Below are 15194 nucleotides of genomic sequence, written 5' to 3' on the forward strand. Positions count from 1 at the left end.
ACACATACAGAAATATGGCGAAATAACGCTAACGCCCGCGCAGACGGTCAAGAAAGCAATTACAGGCACACGGAATGACCACACTGAGAGCATTAAGATGAGTGAGCCAAGTCAGATGGCTTTTCATACTGTATTAACTGTTTTGAGCGGATTACCCCTGAAATCCAAGTTGCTGTTCCTTTGGTGGTCTTCATGAATATTGGAAAGCTCAGGCCCATTCCGCAGTTTTTCTTGCGCAACAAGACTTGATTTCTCCCGCTTGGGAGCCTTCTTCTGCGTGCGCACTTTCATGTGAGGACTGGGAAGAAGTTCATGACGATGGGATTACCAGACGCCCTAGGAAGCTTCTCCTCAGGCCTGAGGCGCGGGCTCCATCAGTCCCGCAAAGGTGGCACAGATGAAGAAGGCGATGACTTGTTGCTCATCGGCATTGATTTCGGAACCACATCGTCCGGCGTTGGCTGGGCCACGGCTGCCAACATCAAGCGCGAGCAGATTAACATCATCACCAATTGGTACGTGATCGGCATCCATTCCTCCTTATTCCGGCGGCGTCTACCCCCAGCCCACCGTTCCAGCGCCCAAGGGGCTAATGCACTCACCACTTGTTCTATCTCTTAACATCCGTGGGTCCATAGGCCAGAAAATAAGCGCCAAGAAGGCAAGGCTCCAACCGAGACCTTCTACGAACATGGCAAGACGAGCTGGGGCTTCGAGGTCGGCAAAGACTGCGACCCTATCCGGTGGTTCAAGATCCTCCTATTGAAGGAGGAAGACCTGGACCCGAAGCTGAGATCGTCCGAGTTCGTGCTGCGGGCCCGGCAGAAGCTATGGGATGGAGGTAAGATCGCCGTCGATCTCGTGGCCGACTACTTGCGCTGCCTCTGGGCGCACGTACTAGAGTCCATCGCGAAGGCCAGAGGCGAGGCCGTGGTCGACGCGCTGCCCTTCCACGTCGTGATCACGGTCCCCGCCATCTGGAAGGGCTATGCGCGGCAGACCATGCGAGAGGCGGCCGAGAAGGCCGGCATCCTGAACAAACGGATGCCTGCCGGCGAGACATGTCTCAGCTTTGTCGGCGAGCCCGAGGCGGCGGCCCTCTCCACGCTTTCGGAGCCCGTTCGCAAGCTTATAAGAGACGAGGTTTACCTCATCTGCAACTGTGGCGGAGGAACGGTTGACCTGATCACATACAAGATCAGGGAGACATCCCTGCTGGCACTCGAGGAAGCCGTAGTAGGCTCCGGGGGGGCTTTGCGGTGCAATCTTCATCGACCAGGCGTTTCAGAGGAAGGTGAAAAAGCCCCTTGGACGTAGATGGGACCGCCTCTCCAAGCTGGACATCAACGAGCTAATGGACAACCACTGGGAGAATGGGTTTAAACAGAAGTTCTCGCTCGACCACGACGCCAGCTACGCCGTCAAACTCCCATCTGCGACCTTCTCCAGTCGCTCTGATAGGAACGACACCCGGTGCGATCCGCCGATCAAGAATGGCCGGATGGTTTTTACCAAGGACCACATAAAGGACATCTTTGACGAGGCCATCATAGAGGTGGACAAGTTGGTCGATGGCCAAATCGCAGAGGCCAAGCGCAGAGGCTTACAAGTTACTGTAGTTGCATCCCCAGATACACTCCCGTTATTTGAGATGAACCTTGCTGATAACACAGCTAAAACAGGGTATCATTCTCGTAGGAGGCCTAGGGTCCAGCGCACACCTATACAAACATCTTAGAGACAGATACAGCGACTCCAACATCAGCATCTTTCAACCAGGTGGCGAGAGACCGTAAGTTGATAACGGACCGAGCCCCTCTTGGAATCGGCCCAGTCCTCCTTTCCGTATTATGCGTCGCATCTGACCATTGACCCAGATGCTGCTTTAGTCGAATGGCTATCTGCCGAGGCGCTGTACTCAGCGGTTTCTTGCAAGATCAAGTGAGCCAGCCGGCACGAGTGGCGAAGGCTGCCGCTCCCGTGAAAATGGTTTCCGCCATTGCGAGGGCAGGCTACGGCGTAAATCTCACAGTCCCGTATATCCCGGTGTTCCACAGGAAGGACGAAAGAACCTGGGACGATCTTGAGCATAGTTACGTCTGCAAAACCCCCATGATATGGTTACGGGAGAAGGGTTCGGACGTGTCCACGACACAGCCCATTTCTTGTCCACTGTATCATATTCTGAAAAAGGACAGCGGGGGCACTTTTGCAATTGATATCTACCAGTGCGAGGAATACCCGCCGCCGCCCCGGAAGAATGCCAGCGTGAAGCGTCTCGTGAGTATCTCCTGCAAAATAGCAACTCCGCTTGAAGAGGTGCCGGAACTCTTCAATAGGCTGGGCCAGCGGTCCAGGAAGCTGGATTTCGACCTGGATATGGTGCCTTCGTGGGCTAGTGTCGAGTTTGCAGTGTGGGCCGGCGGCAAGAAGTTGGGTTCGTCGGAAGTGCAGATTCGGTATGAGTAGTGAATGGACATAATCTGGTATCGACGACATTTACACGAATACTATTGATGCATTATTCTAACCATGGTGGCATAGCTGACTTATAGAGGTTGGGGCTCATCTTTTGTATCCGGAGTCCTGTCAAAGGCACATCCTGTCGGGGCTGGATGATCGTGGATGATACTGCTATTTTGGGAAAAGGGGGGTCCGGACTACTCCACTAATCCGCATCCATAGGTCGTCAATCGAATCAACAAAACACGCGATATATAGTTTGTTATTCTTCGTTCATGTCGCGAATATTTGCTTTTTCTCACCCCGTGGTTCGGTTGCGCCCAAGTCAGGCCGTAAAGGGGCCGTTGTGGCCCTATCGGAGCCCCCCGGTTGCCGCCGAGGCGCTCCTATATTGCAGGGGTCCTTCAGGACTAGTGCCGATGTACGGGGGCCAGGCCACGACCGTCCGGAATTGGGAAGTGAGACAGCCCACTGCCATGCATTCTGCCCAGCTGCACCTGAAAAATCCTGAAGATGCATGCACCCGTCAGCACCAACCCCAAAGCAGGAGTTGCAGGATGCGGGCTGAACTCCAACACGACAACGTCAGCCTTGGCGGCAATAGGTAACGCGTCAGCCGTGGGGGACCGGTGATGGATGTTACTTTGGTCGCGTCAGCCCCCGCACCGCCGGAAGATGATGACTTTGACTTCGGAACGTCCCCAATAGTCGGTCGGTTATCTCGACACAACTTCCCACCACTGGCTTTCTCCCTCCCCCACAAGACGTTGGTTGGGATGAACTAACTTCGAGTAACATTGACCAGGATGGGCGAAAAGCGCGAAACACAACTCATCGCTGCCTGCGCAAGTCTGGTCAGATGGGCCGAGTCGGGCTCTAGGGAGGTCGACGGACTTCTATGTGAGGGTGCATACGCAGACTTCTCGCAGCTACGGCCTCTTTCGAATGGCTTGCACCAACTGGGCAGCGACGCCCATCGCCTCAAAGATGGCCTCGACGCCGCGCCGGCTATGTCGTCGAGACTCCGGTCGATCCTATCAGGACACCTGGCCGAGTGCAACGCGGCAAAATCCATCGTCTCCAAGCAGTTCATGAGGCTGGCCCCGGATACGCCGACGGACGCCATCAACATGGCCATTGTTCTCCAGTATGAGTCGTTTCTTAACGCCACTATCAAACTTTTGGCGCTTTTATCACGAACTCTGCAACAGTAAGCAGCCCCGTTAGGGCGGCATGCCTCTTCCATTGGGTAGGGGCCCATGCTGACTTCGTTGGTGTTTAGGGATTCAATAGTGAAGCAGGACGAGGGCCTCGATGATGAAGATGCGAAATTACTGATGATAAGGGTCGCCACCCTATGCCGCACAATCGGGATATCCGGGAGGTCCGGGAGCATCCTGCTTGACAGCCTGAACGAACGTTCATCATCCTCGTCGAAAGGATCCCTCGACTCCCTGCCCCCAGCATACGAGGCAGCCCCGCCACTGCAAGAACCACCCAGGCACATTCGCAATGGCTTGATCACACCACCGAGGTCGAGCAGCAGCAGCGGCAGCAAGGACCGGTCCTCCGCCGGCTTCAAGGGCCTCTTCTCCAAACCCTTCCGCGCCGCAACGGATGCTCTGCGAGCCAAGCCCGAACCTTTAGTAACACCCCTCTGCCAAGCCGCCACGATCGGCAGCCTGGCCCAGCTCAAATTCCTGCTGCACGAAGGCGCCAACATAAATGGCCACGACGAAGAGGGCCAGACGGCCCTCATCCGCGCCATCGCCGCGAACCAGCTGGGCGTCGTCGAGTACCTCCTCAAGTGCGGCGCCGACCCCAGCGTCTGCAGCAGCGGCGGTAGCAAGAAGCCGCCCCTGTTCCACGCCGTCGACGCCGAGAACGGCGGCGCCATCGACCTCCTCCTCGAGTCCGGTGCCTCGCCCAACCAGCGCCACGACTGGGGCGAGCCCTACTTCACCGCCCTGGTCCGCGGCGCGACGCCGCCCGAGTGGCTCGAGCTGCTGCTCTCGCGCGGGGCGGACGCCAACATGCTCGACAACTGGCTGCAGCCGCTCATCGTCGTCGCGCTCAAGAAGCGGCAGCCCCGGAACGACGAGTGCGACGACCGCGAAGAGGTGGTGCGGCTGCTGTTGCGGTACGGCGCGAAGCCCGGGACGCGGGACTCGAGCGGGACGCCGCTGGTGCATCTTTGCGTGGCGCAGAGGCGCGGGGGCTGGTGCGGCATTTGCTTGAGCTGGGGGCGGATCCGAATTCGAGTGATATTTCTGGGACGCCGTTACTGGTTACTGCGGTGAAGCAGCGTGACCGGGCGTTGGTGGAGACCCTGCTGAAACACGGCGCGGACGCCAATGCGCACGACATATACCTTACGCATATTCTGCTGGTGGTCTTCGAGGACAGCAAGCTGGCGCATGCGGATAAGGCGGCCTTGATCGGGCTGCTGCTCGAACACGGCGCGAAGCCCGGGAAAGCCCACGACTTGTGGGATATCACGCTGCTCGAGAAGTCCCTGGAGCCGTATCTTGCCGCGATCAAGGAAGGAGGGAGGGGGAGTGGTTCGGCGGAGCCGGCGAGCGCCCTCCTCGAGATCCCCGAGCTCCTGCTCAAGCACGGGGCGAATCCGGACCAGCGGCTGCGGGGCAAGAAGAACAAGGAGACGAAACGGACGCCTGCGATCCTGTCGTACGCGCTCGAGAGGCCGCAGAGCCATGACCTGGCGGAATTGGCGCTGAGGTATGGCGCTGACGCGAGCTTGGCGGGATCGTGATCATGCTGCTCACCCCGGCGATAAGGGGCGGTGGCACGCATCTGGCGAGGATCCGCCTCGAGAACAGAGCCAGGATAGGGGATGTATCGATATGGTGATTGGTTTGTTAGGATTCTCATGGGCGCATCAAGGGAAAGACATTTCATGATTATGTGCTGCAGCACATGTTGCATATCTTGTATAGATTATTGTGCTATATATATATCGTCTATACTTATTAGTCGAGGGGGTTATCGTAGTCGTCTTGGGGAAATGCATTGTTTTAAAGGCTATAGTCCTGTTCAAGTTTTACCACTATTGTCTACGTGACTAGCTGTTACTGAAACTCAACATCCTTGCTTGCAAATCGATTTCACAACAGCTCAGTAGCCTTCCCCGGCAATTAGGCAGATCACGTAACCGGAGGATGTGAGGACCAGATAACTGGACATGGCCTGGTTACACAGCCTGATCATATGTGCATGCAGTTGGAGGAACGCCAAACAAGGATCGATTTGCATACAGCCTGGCGAGATGACTCAGCGTCCGAACAGCTTACTCAAGGGAGGGTCGGCAAGTGTCCCGTACCTCAAATGTGCCTTGGTGCACATAGAGGTGTCTGTAGGACGCGCAAAATTGGCCTTGGGTCAGCCGAGGCTTGATAGCCCCCAACTATCCCGCAACGGTCCTCGACAAAACCGCGGAGCCAACAAGAAAGACGCCGATTGCCATGTCTCACGAAGCAGAAGCGGGTGGGGGAGCAGCCCGCATCTACTCGCGCCTAAGCACCGCCCTGAGCTGGTTCAACCACGTGTGCATCGCCAGGGACGCCGTTCTCAAAACGGGATCCTTGATGCCGAAGCTTGACAACGCCGAGCTGAGGCTGTCGCGTTGGGGACATTCAGTTGATTTGTGTGTTGATACGTCCAAACTGAGCGACGAGCAGAAAGACCGCGTTCAGGAACCCCTTGACCGCTTCGCGGGCAAATTCGCCACATGCTTCTTTGACTGCCTTGCAGATGAGGAGGAGAAATCATATAATATAGGGATAGAGAATTGGAAATATGACGAAGTGGAACCGTTCGGTCCGGACTGGCCAAACCCGACGACCAGGCATCTACACGAGAAGACGCAGGCTCTCGCCGCCGGACGTCGCCGGTGGCCGTCTATGCTTGTGTCGTCGCCGCCGCCCACGGACGGCGGCGGCGGGCCGGAAAGAATTGTCATCTACAAGAAAACCGACTCGCGGGCCTGATCCGAGACGTACACGGGCACATCGACACACTCTTCGAGGTGTGCCCACTGAGCAAGCGGGAGCAGTACGGATATATGGGGGAGGAACTGAGCACGTTTGTGCAAGGACCGAGGACGTTTGTGGATTTCTTCCGGGAGCTGCGCGACGCGGCAGAGCATGACGGGCTTCTCAGAAGTGTTGTCGAGTCCTTTATGAGCCCACACGTACGTTATTTCAACGGCCTCGTAGGGGAGTGCAGGTTACGAAGAGAAGGAAAAATATTGCTTTGCTAACAATTCGTCAGGACCTTGGCCAGTAAGGGGTTTTTGTGAGGGCAGCGACCAACAGTCGTCGATCGAATTCATCCCATATATGTTCCTTGGGGTGGGGGAATTGCTATTAATAGCTCGCTGGGGGCGGGCCCCAGATTGCTGGCGTGCCCGCCAACTCAGGTACGGAGTTTAAGATAAACTCTCCTGTAGCTCGGATCCTGGGGCCCTGAAGGCCCTGAACGCGCTAAAGTCGGGCAGCAGTAAGGCACAACGCCCTGAATTGAAATTCAACTTCACCCACCGCCTATGATTCGACGATGCACTGCATCCCCAAGGCTGGAGTGAGTACAAGAGATTACGATGAAGGAATAAGCAATGCGATATAACGATCTTTCTCAATGGCATGGTTTTGTAAGAAAGCTGAGCGCCATGTCAGCCAAGCTGGGAGCTGACTGATGTTGTCGCGCAGGCGCCGGCGGGACTTCCGCCAATCCGGGATCTCAGCATCTTCCTGTATCGCTAAGGGTGTTCGATGTCGGCTCCTTGGCAGGTCCTGCGGAATTCGTCTATTAGCGATGGCTATGCTACCTTAAGTAGGTAACAGGGGATGGGAGGGGCTGAAGTGGATGTCGCTACTGCTTGTCGAGGCTGAGCTCAGTAAGCAGCCGGCAGCTCTGAGACAAGGATTCAGGTTGTTCTTATTAGTAGTCCTTGATCAGTTATTGCCATTCGGTCAGTCGGCTGCATAATGAGCTGAGCTGACCCCCTGCGCCGCAGTTCGGTGACGTGACGTAAAACGGCAGTAGCGTCTTACTATATTTACCCAGCGTGGTGCCCGAGAAGTGCACTTTCTCGCATACTAGCGTCCCAATGGAGCGATTGATCTGCTCTAAGAGAAATCGACCAATCGTCGGCCAAGCCAGTAGTCCATCTTGTGAGCCTCGATCGGCAACTGTGGATATGGACTTACTAAGGACAAGGGCACATTTGCGGCCGACTTGGTTGTTGAGCAACTTCCCATGGAGAGAAACGAGCCCCTTTCAGGCTACTGTACGACTAGAGGCCCATCTGTATATAATATACGGGAGCCTAGAAAGGGTTCCTCAGCACGCAAACCACATTCCTTCAACTTTTTTTTTTTTTGGTTCTTGCTTGGGTTGCGCTGTACTGCAATTCCTTGTTTTTGCCCTCTTTCATCACAATGTTAGGCTCCCTCCCCATCGCCCTCCTGGCCGCCACGGCCAGCGCCGCCAGCATCTCGGCCCGCGCCGACCCGCTGCGCCCCCGCTGGCAGCCGGGCAGCACCCCGATCCGCGGCGTCAACCTGGGCTCCCAGTTCATCGTCGAGCCGTGGATGGCGGGCGACGCGTGGCGCGACATGGGCTGCGGTTCCGCGCCCGACGAGTGGACCTGCGTCCAGACCCTGGGCCAGGACAAGGCCGACGCCGCCTTCAAGAAGCACTGGGAGTCCTGGGTCACCAAGGACGATATTTCCAAGATTGCGAGCCTGAAATTGAATACGATCCGCATTCCGGTTGGATTCTGGATCAAGGAGGATCTTGTTGATCGGTCTAATGAGCACTACCCCAAGGGCGGCCTGGCATACCTTGACAAGATTGTTGGGTGGGCTAGCGATGCGGGCCTGCAAATTATCATCGACTTGCACGGAGGACCGGGTTCGCAGAGCAAAGATCAGTCATTCACCGGCCACGTGAGTCTCAACCTACCCCCTTTTCCTATTCCATTTCCCTAGAACCGCAATTGCTGACGTGAAGCCCCCGGTCGAACAGAGCACGTCCAACCCTGGCTTCTACACCCCGGCCAACTTCGAGCGCGCCAACAAGTTCCTCGAGTGGATGGCCGAGCGCATCCACAAGACCCCCGCCTACCGCAACGTCTACGCCCTGCAAGTCCTGAACGAGCCCGTGCACTCCGGCGACTTCCCGAGCCAGGCCGCCGACATGGTCAAGATCTTCTACCCGGCGGCCTGGTCGCGCATCCGCAACCGCGAGAAGAGCCTCGGCGTCGCGGCCAAGGACCAGCTCAACATCATGTTCATGGGCCAGTCGTGGGGCTCGGGCGACCCGGCCAGCAGCCTGCCCTCGGACCGTGCGTTGATGTCGACCGACGACCACAAGTACTACAAGTGGGACCCCAAGTTCGGCGACAAATCCAGCCGCCAAGACTACCTCTCCGCGGCGTGCAGCGACAGCTCGCACGGGAAGAGCGTAGTGGGCGAGTGGTCGCTGCAGGTGGCGACGGACGGCGGCGACGACAAGAACTGGTCGCCCAAGAACAACGGCGACAATAAGGAGCTCAAGACGTTCTACCGGCAGTTCTGGGCCGCGCAGGCGCAGGCGTACGAAAAGGCCGGCGGGTGGGTGTTTTGGTCCTGGAAGTGTAACTGGATCGGCGGGTTCAGCGAGTACCGCTGGTGCTACGAGGCGGCTGTCGATGCGGGGGTCATTCCTAAGGATGCGACCAGCGCCAAGTCGGTTTCGCCGTGCAAGTAGGTACGGGGACGGAATATTTCTTCTCAGCGTTAGCGCTTTTCATCATTCGTGGGATCCTATATTTATACATAAAATCGCCATTTCTAGCCTAGGTCAAAGTCCTACACATATTGAGTTCGTCAGGCCAGCCCTTCCGAGAAGTAACATGGATCATTGGCATAGCATATGTACCAGAGCCAACTGACACTACCCTGTATCCTATGACATTGTAGCGTACACCTCAACAATTGTTTAGCTAAGTTCAGGACCGCCAGCCAAACCACTCGAGCACTGTCGATATGCTAGAGGTGACGCTCGTCATCAGCGCCGATACGACGCTAGGCTTTCCTGCTACTTTTGGTATTAGTAAGACTCATCCTCACTCGCCGCGTGATTGATCTTGGGGCCTTACCTGCTGGCGGGCTGCGCTCAGTGTCGACATAACACTTGGAATCTGGGCCAATGATAACGGCTTCGGCTTTATCGATGCGAACGAAGGTGTTACCGGTGCCTGATGGAACAAAGTAGGCACTCTCGGCCGCCTCTGTATACCCATGCGGGTCACGGCGCTGGTCGTAGCTCGAGCCTGCACGGACGACCGACACGGGCGCAACGGGGCCGTAGCCAGAGTCGCTGAAGGCGCCGAATGTGTTGCTGGGCTCGCTGTAGGTGGCGAACCGGTTGCGAGACCCCGAGTTTGGATACATAGCTCCGGGCATGGTGGATAATGATTTAATTTTCAGGTTGTGCTTGTGGGACGATTTGTTTTCGGTGGCTATTTGGTTATGAGGTGCTGTTTGTTGTGGTGCTTTGTGTTGATGCTGGCTGAGCCTGAGGAGACCTGATGAGGGAGCGATGTGCCTTGGTTAAATACTCACGTCGTCGCGCATCAGAGAAGGCGTTTGTATGAGATAGTATGAGACATCAAGAAAGCAACCGAACCTACGAAACGAATTTAGGCTCACCTTTGTTTTGAATTACATCTGTCAACGATGCCGTGAGAATCCTCCCCTCTTTGTTTACTGAGACATGAAGAAGGTCGGTAAAAATATGTAACGTTACAAGTTGAAAAAGGAGAAACCGCTGTCAGGGGCTCAAAGTTAGCAATCGTAGGATTTCGTTTTATAACGGTGAAACAGCGAGGTAGCAAAATGAATGGTTGTTGCCCTTGTGTGCTGAATACATAGCCCCTAAACCTCATAATGCCTGTGCTGATTGGATAGACATTGCCGCTCAACTCATGTCCCAGCTGGCCTATTGGCAAATTCGAGTAATCCCCTTCGTGTTACTTGCTTTCTACCGATCCGGCTTATAGAATGGGCAAGGAGTATGTATCCCAGGCTACCAAGCCCCGGCTGGTCACTCACCAGTAAAGTATTGCGTCCAACGATGGCGCCAACTCGTTCTCGACCCGATTTACAGTGCCTTTATCAAGGGTTTCTAAATGAATCCATTTACTGAGAATACCGGAAACTAGTTACGAAAGACCCGAGGCCCTTGACAGTGACGTACCGCCCGGCACCACGCAGCAGAAAGGAAAGCCTCGCCAGAGAATATACACCCAGGTTGACGCACTCACAAATATACCTCCCAGGGGCGTGCATAAAAACGTCTTCACTGAATAACTTCCATCAGAAACGATGCCCTAGTTCGACATTCCTCGTCCCCGTTCATGAGCACTTGGGAGGCCTTGGCCACGCAGGACCGAGCCGCTATCAAATCACCAGACTCAATCAGCGAATCGCCCGGATCTTCGCTGTTAGGGCGTAACCCTGCATAGAGAGGCACCAAATTGGCGACTCCTGCATCCCAGGCAGAGCGGCGGCGCGCTCCAACAGCATCGAGGCCAACTCGTAGCTCAGTGTCTTGTTGGAGGCGTTGTAATAGGCAGCGTAGAGATACCTGTGAAGGACTTCGATTCTCTCCGGCGCAACTTGCCCATGCGTCAGTTCCGTCTTGCATAGGGCCTCTTGAAAACGTTCGAGAAGCACTTCGTCCTGCAGCTTGTTGCTGTAGCACGTTTTCTGGTAGTTCGACCACATGTGCAGCACGACGGTATTGTCGCGGCTGACTCGTGATTCGATGGACTTGATAACATCGCCGAGTTTCATCCCCTCGGTCATGTACAGACGATATATACATGCTTTGTGCGACTCCCATACTTCCTGGTCGTGGCCTTGCAGTGCAGCTCGCGGGGGGGTGGGCTTTTGAGAAGCGCCTTGATGGACCGTGTTGGCAGACATCCTCGCAACCGTACTACATGCGTCTGGCGAAAAGGATCTCGCAACTGCGACGACCCTCTGTGATTAGGCTTTTGGTGCCCGACGAAACTTTAAGGCATCCAACTTCTCCAACTGCAGGCAGTCCGATATGCATTTGACCATGTGCCTTCTTTGAGTCGCACCGCCAGGCAGCGGCAGATCGTCCCACAACGTTTATTGGCGAGTTTAAATTGCCTTGCATGAGGCTGTGGAACACCTTCGCGTTGACCACTGGCCGGGCCCATCGTGACGATTATGAACACTGCAGCTGTTATCGCGTGGCTACACCTGTATGGCATGCTGTCCCATCCAGCAGCCGTCACATAAGTAGGGCCAGTGTCTCTAGCCTACCTACGGTCCGGTCCTCAGGGCACATTCTTCTTCGTAGCCACCGATCTCGGCAATAGGCAGTCCTTCCAGCCAAGACCCTTCGGGCAAATCGCTGTTCATCGCACAGAAGACATCACTTGCATGATGGGGACTAATCTTGCCAAACCCCAAAAAGGGTCTACGAGTTCGAAGCCCAAGACATCGAAAGCCTCCAAAGCCGCAGATGCGGCCCAGTCGGTCTTCTTTGCAGTCTCAGCGGGTGTGCAAATGCTCATGAACCTCCACGGCGAATCCGCAACGGGAGCCTGGGGCCAGCCAGCGGCTTGGCAAGGGTTGCTGGGCCTCTATATCCAGGCAGGAAGCTTGGCAGCCTGCGCCCTCTCGGTTCTCCAAGGGAATTGGGCCCTGGAAGCCCAGACAGCACTGCAAGCACCGCCCAAGTTTGCGAAGCACGTCAGCAACTTCATCGCTAGCATGACGGCGCAGGTGCAATCCGCCGACTACGACCACCTCTACTTCCTGTAGCATCCCGACACCGACTGGCACGGGGAGTTCCACAAGATCACGTCAGAAACACGCACGAGCCCGGCGTACTGCGGCATGTCCGAGAACCTCCACGCCCTCTGTAACTGGATGACCTTCATCCGCCACTGCCTCAACAACGACCGGTCCGGGAAGAGGCCGAGAAGGCTGGTGCGTTTCCACCTCCTCATTCCGGTATACCGACCGCTGGTCATAAGAGCCTTTGGGGTTTGACAGGCGGATCTTCCCGCTTACTATCCATGCGCACATCCACAATTCTCAAGAGACCGTATGGCTCAACCTGCCGGGCATGCGGGACCTCGAGTCGACGGACCTCTCGCTGGAGCACGTGGGCAACATCGCCGAGCTCCCGCCCCCTAGCTTCTGGGGGGGGATGGCTTGGGTGCAAAACGGGTTTCAGTCCCCGGAACCCCAACCCACCACTGTTCTCGGCGCCGACACGCCGGTTCCGGATAACCGCAACCATCCTGGGCAGCACTCACCGTTGGATAGAGATTTCCATGTCCGGTCGAATACCAATCATGTATCAGATGAGAGGCGTGGTCGTCGACACCGCAGAGATCCCGGCCGCAGCAAATCGGCACACGCGAAGAGAAGGAGATGATTGGGGGAGGGGGCGTGGGTGGATTTACGCGGGAGAGAAACGGAGATTTCGAGTGGAGGCTTGGGGAACGTGGATGTCAGCAAGAAACATGGCTAGATTGCTAATCGAACAAGACGGACCAACAGAAAATGTATCCTATCACACAATATGCTCATGTCCTGCCTGGCAGACATTGCTCTGTTTAAGCCATAGTTACCACTGCAAGCTCAGCTGGAGTCACTACCTACACTGACGGTGACACTTGGTTGGAAGCTGCTAGGAGCGTGTATGCCGATTCCGGCCCATCCATACGGTAAGCGTCTAGGTCTTATTCTATCTCTGGAACCTGTTGCGGCGTATACTACGTCTACCTTTCTACAATGGCTGGGTAAGTACTTGTATATTTATCATTACCGCTCGTCGAGGCCTAGCCTACTCGTAAGAAGCACATTGTATTATCGGTTCTCGCCGCCGCAGCCTCGTAGAATATGTGTATCGGCGGCACAAACTGTCATTATCGGCTGTAGTTAAGCCGAGGCACATTCCTATACATGCTACATTCCTACCAACTTCCTTAAGCTGTTTCCTTGCGTCACTCATTGAGCCACCTTGGTCAAATAGAAAACTGTACTCATCCATGGCTCCCGCTTTAAGATATATCCGTCTCTTCCTCCTCCTGTTCCTGCCTGATCCGCTCGCTTCCCCATCAGGTCATTTCGCCAGGGGGTCGTCCTGTATTAACAGTAGCCACCATGTCCTCAATCGGATTCGTCGGTTCCGCGAATCGCATCCCACAGTAGCACGTCGCGGTCAGGCAGAGGTTCCCTCACCCCTGGCGTTAGTCTGGATGAGGCATTTGGTCTTGAAGAGCTTGATGCGTAGGAATTAGGGCTATTTCCACTAGGAAAGCGTCGCCGGCCAATACAGTTGCAGCCTGGGCAGTGGGACTGATGGTTCGGGTAGCTGTGGCTATCGGATGGCCCGAAGGGCGTCTCGGTGTCCCGGCTAGATCTTGCAGAGCCGCGTGGGCCGTTAAGGCCCGAAAGGGTATTATTGCCGCGGTGGCTGGAAGATGAGCCAGTACACGACAGAGCTAGGTGTGGCATTCCGCGAGAGCCCCTTGGCCCGTGGCTAGTAGCAACGCTGGAAGTTGGATAGGCCAGCAAGCGGCCGCTCGGACCGTCAACAGTGGCTTCGACAGAGTTGTTGCTACTATTTGACACGGCGATTGACTGACGAGATCCTACAGTACTACCACCAGAGGTGTTGAACGTGCTGCTGCGAACATCCGAAGCTCTAGATACTGCGACGTCGCGCGTAGAGCATTTTGGGAGCTCTGAGAGCTGGGCGAGTGTCTCGTCTGGACCAACTCCCCTTAAATAGATCATTTCGACGTCACTGTCGCAGTCCGAGCAATCGCCACAGTCACAGGGATGGGGTTCAATGGTTGCGAGGCTCATGAGAAGGTCACGAGACTCACTTTCCTGGTATGAGTTGGCGGGCATTTCGTTGATTGTTCTTGGGATGTCTTGGGAAATGTAATTGCGCTGTCTGCTTTATTGGTTTGAAACGCTGCGTACAGTGCCTAATGCGGTTGAAGGTGGTGAAGATGCGGAAAATACATCTGAGGGGATACTGCCTATTAAATATTGAAACCGCTCTGTATTGAGAACACGCGCTGTCTAAATCATTGTTCAATCATGTTTCTTCCAGAAGATAGTCGTGACAACGAAAAGGGTTCCCGAGACCAGTTTCACTGTGCACACCGCTGAGGATGGGGCGAGGAAGAGCGAGCCTTCTTTGTCCACCAACACAGTGCTTATCCAACAGAACGCTGGACCAATTTAACAGTCGAGGGAACTTTCCAAGTTTTCTCTCCCAAGAACGAACTGTATTTCATGGGCCTCATCAGGGCTTGCCTATATCTCAATCATGCCCAAAGGGAACTATTAAAACAAGACTGCCACGTGAAGTCATAGACCATGGTAACCGCTGCCGTCGTTTTAATTTCGACCTATTTGATTTTTCACAGTAGCTTGTGGAAGCAATAAACTCGCACACGGTTTTTTGCTCTCAAATATGGCGACTCTATTTCGAAATTCGAAAAGAGATGCTTGGCATTTTACCACTGGCATAACCAAGACCCCGCGGATCCAAGACTCTGGGTAGAACGTTAACAGCTGTAGGCACCGTTTCCCATTAGCCCCGGTAAGGTTACCCCTGTCCTCCGGTCGTTTACGAGTTAAGCTGACCCGTTGAGCGTC

At 55.4% G+C, this 15194-nt stretch overlaps 8 protein-coding genes across 8 annotated transcripts; 5 read left to right on the plus strand and 3 right to left on the minus strand.

Moving 5' to 3' along the window:
* Positions 1 to 318: 318 nt before the first annotated feature.
* On the plus strand, positions 319 to 2469 carry PG986_011270 (actin-like ATPase domain-containing protein; the record flags this gene model as incomplete). The annotated part of the gene is made up of 5 exons (XM_066847492.1): positions 319 to 515; positions 639 to 1236; positions 1289 to 1683; positions 1739 to 1792; positions 1878 to 2469. 5 exons carry the CDS (start codon positions 319 to 321, stop codon positions 2467 to 2469), a joined length of 1836 nt encoding a protein of 611 aa, XP_066696983.1.
* An 800-nt stretch (positions 2470 to 3269) lies between these two features.
* PG986_011271 (uncharacterized protein) lies at positions 3270 to 5236 on the plus strand (the record flags this gene model as incomplete). The annotated part of the gene is made up of 3 exons (XM_066847493.1): positions 3270 to 3673; positions 3746 to 4649; positions 4673 to 5236. 3 exons carry the CDS (start codon positions 3270 to 3272, stop codon positions 5234 to 5236), a joined length of 1872 nt encoding a protein of 623 aa, XP_066696984.1.
* A 709-nt stretch (positions 5237 to 5945) lies between these two features.
* On the plus strand, positions 5946 to 6470 carry PG986_011272 (uncharacterized protein; the record flags this gene model as incomplete). The annotated part of the gene is made up of 1 exon (XM_066847494.1): positions 5946 to 6470. One exon carries the CDS (start codon positions 5946 to 5948, stop codon positions 6468 to 6470), a length of 525 nt encoding a protein of 174 aa, XP_066696985.1.
* Positions 6471 to 7922: 1452 nt separating this feature from the next.
* Positions 7923 to 9234, plus strand: PG986_011273 (uncharacterized protein; the record flags this gene model as incomplete). The annotated part of the gene is made up of 2 exons (XM_066847495.1): positions 7923 to 8432; positions 8512 to 9234. 2 exons carry the CDS (start codon positions 7923 to 7925, stop codon positions 9232 to 9234), a joined length of 1233 nt encoding a protein of 410 aa, XP_066696986.1.
* Positions 9235 to 9551: 317 nt separating this feature from the next.
* PG986_011274 (uncharacterized protein) lies at positions 9552 to 9932 on the minus strand (the record flags this gene model as incomplete). The annotated part of the gene is made up of 1 exon (XM_066847496.1): positions 9552 to 9932. The coding sequence occupies one exon, from the start codon at positions 9930 to 9932 to the stop codon at positions 9552 to 9554; it is 381 nt and encodes a 126-aa protein (XP_066696987.1).
* Positions 9933 to 10946: 1014 nt separating this feature from the next.
* On the minus strand, positions 10947 to 11456 carry PG986_011275 (uncharacterized protein; the record flags this gene model as incomplete). The annotated part of the gene is made up of 1 exon (XM_066847497.1): positions 10947 to 11456. The coding sequence occupies one exon, from the start codon at positions 11454 to 11456 to the stop codon at positions 10947 to 10949; it is 510 nt and encodes a 169-aa protein (XP_066696988.1).
* A 492-nt stretch (positions 11457 to 11948) lies between these two features.
* PG986_011276 (uncharacterized protein) lies at positions 11949 to 12951 on the plus strand (the record flags this gene model as incomplete). Its single annotated transcript, XM_066847498.1, has 3 exons — positions 11949 to 12290; positions 12330 to 12472; positions 12564 to 12951. The coding sequence occupies 3 exons, from the start codon at positions 11949 to 11951 to the stop codon at positions 12949 to 12951; spliced, it is 873 nt and encodes a 290-aa protein (XP_066696989.1).
* A 737-nt stretch (positions 12952 to 13688) lies between these two features.
* On the minus strand, positions 13689 to 14435 carry PG986_011277 (uncharacterized protein; the record flags this gene model as incomplete). The annotated part of the gene is made up of 1 exon (XM_066847499.1): positions 13689 to 14435. The coding sequence occupies one exon, from the start codon at positions 14433 to 14435 to the stop codon at positions 13689 to 13691; it is 747 nt and encodes a 248-aa protein (XP_066696990.1).
* Between the last annotated feature and the right edge of the window lie 759 nt (positions 14436 to 15194).

This window comes from Apiospora aurea, assembly GCF_038362705.1.
Source record: "Apiospora aurea strain CBS 24483 chromosome Unknown utg000007l_segment0_segment0, whole genome shotgun sequence".
NCBI lineage: Eukaryota > Fungi > Ascomycota > Sordariomycetes > Amphisphaeriales > Apiosporaceae > Apiospora > Apiospora aurea.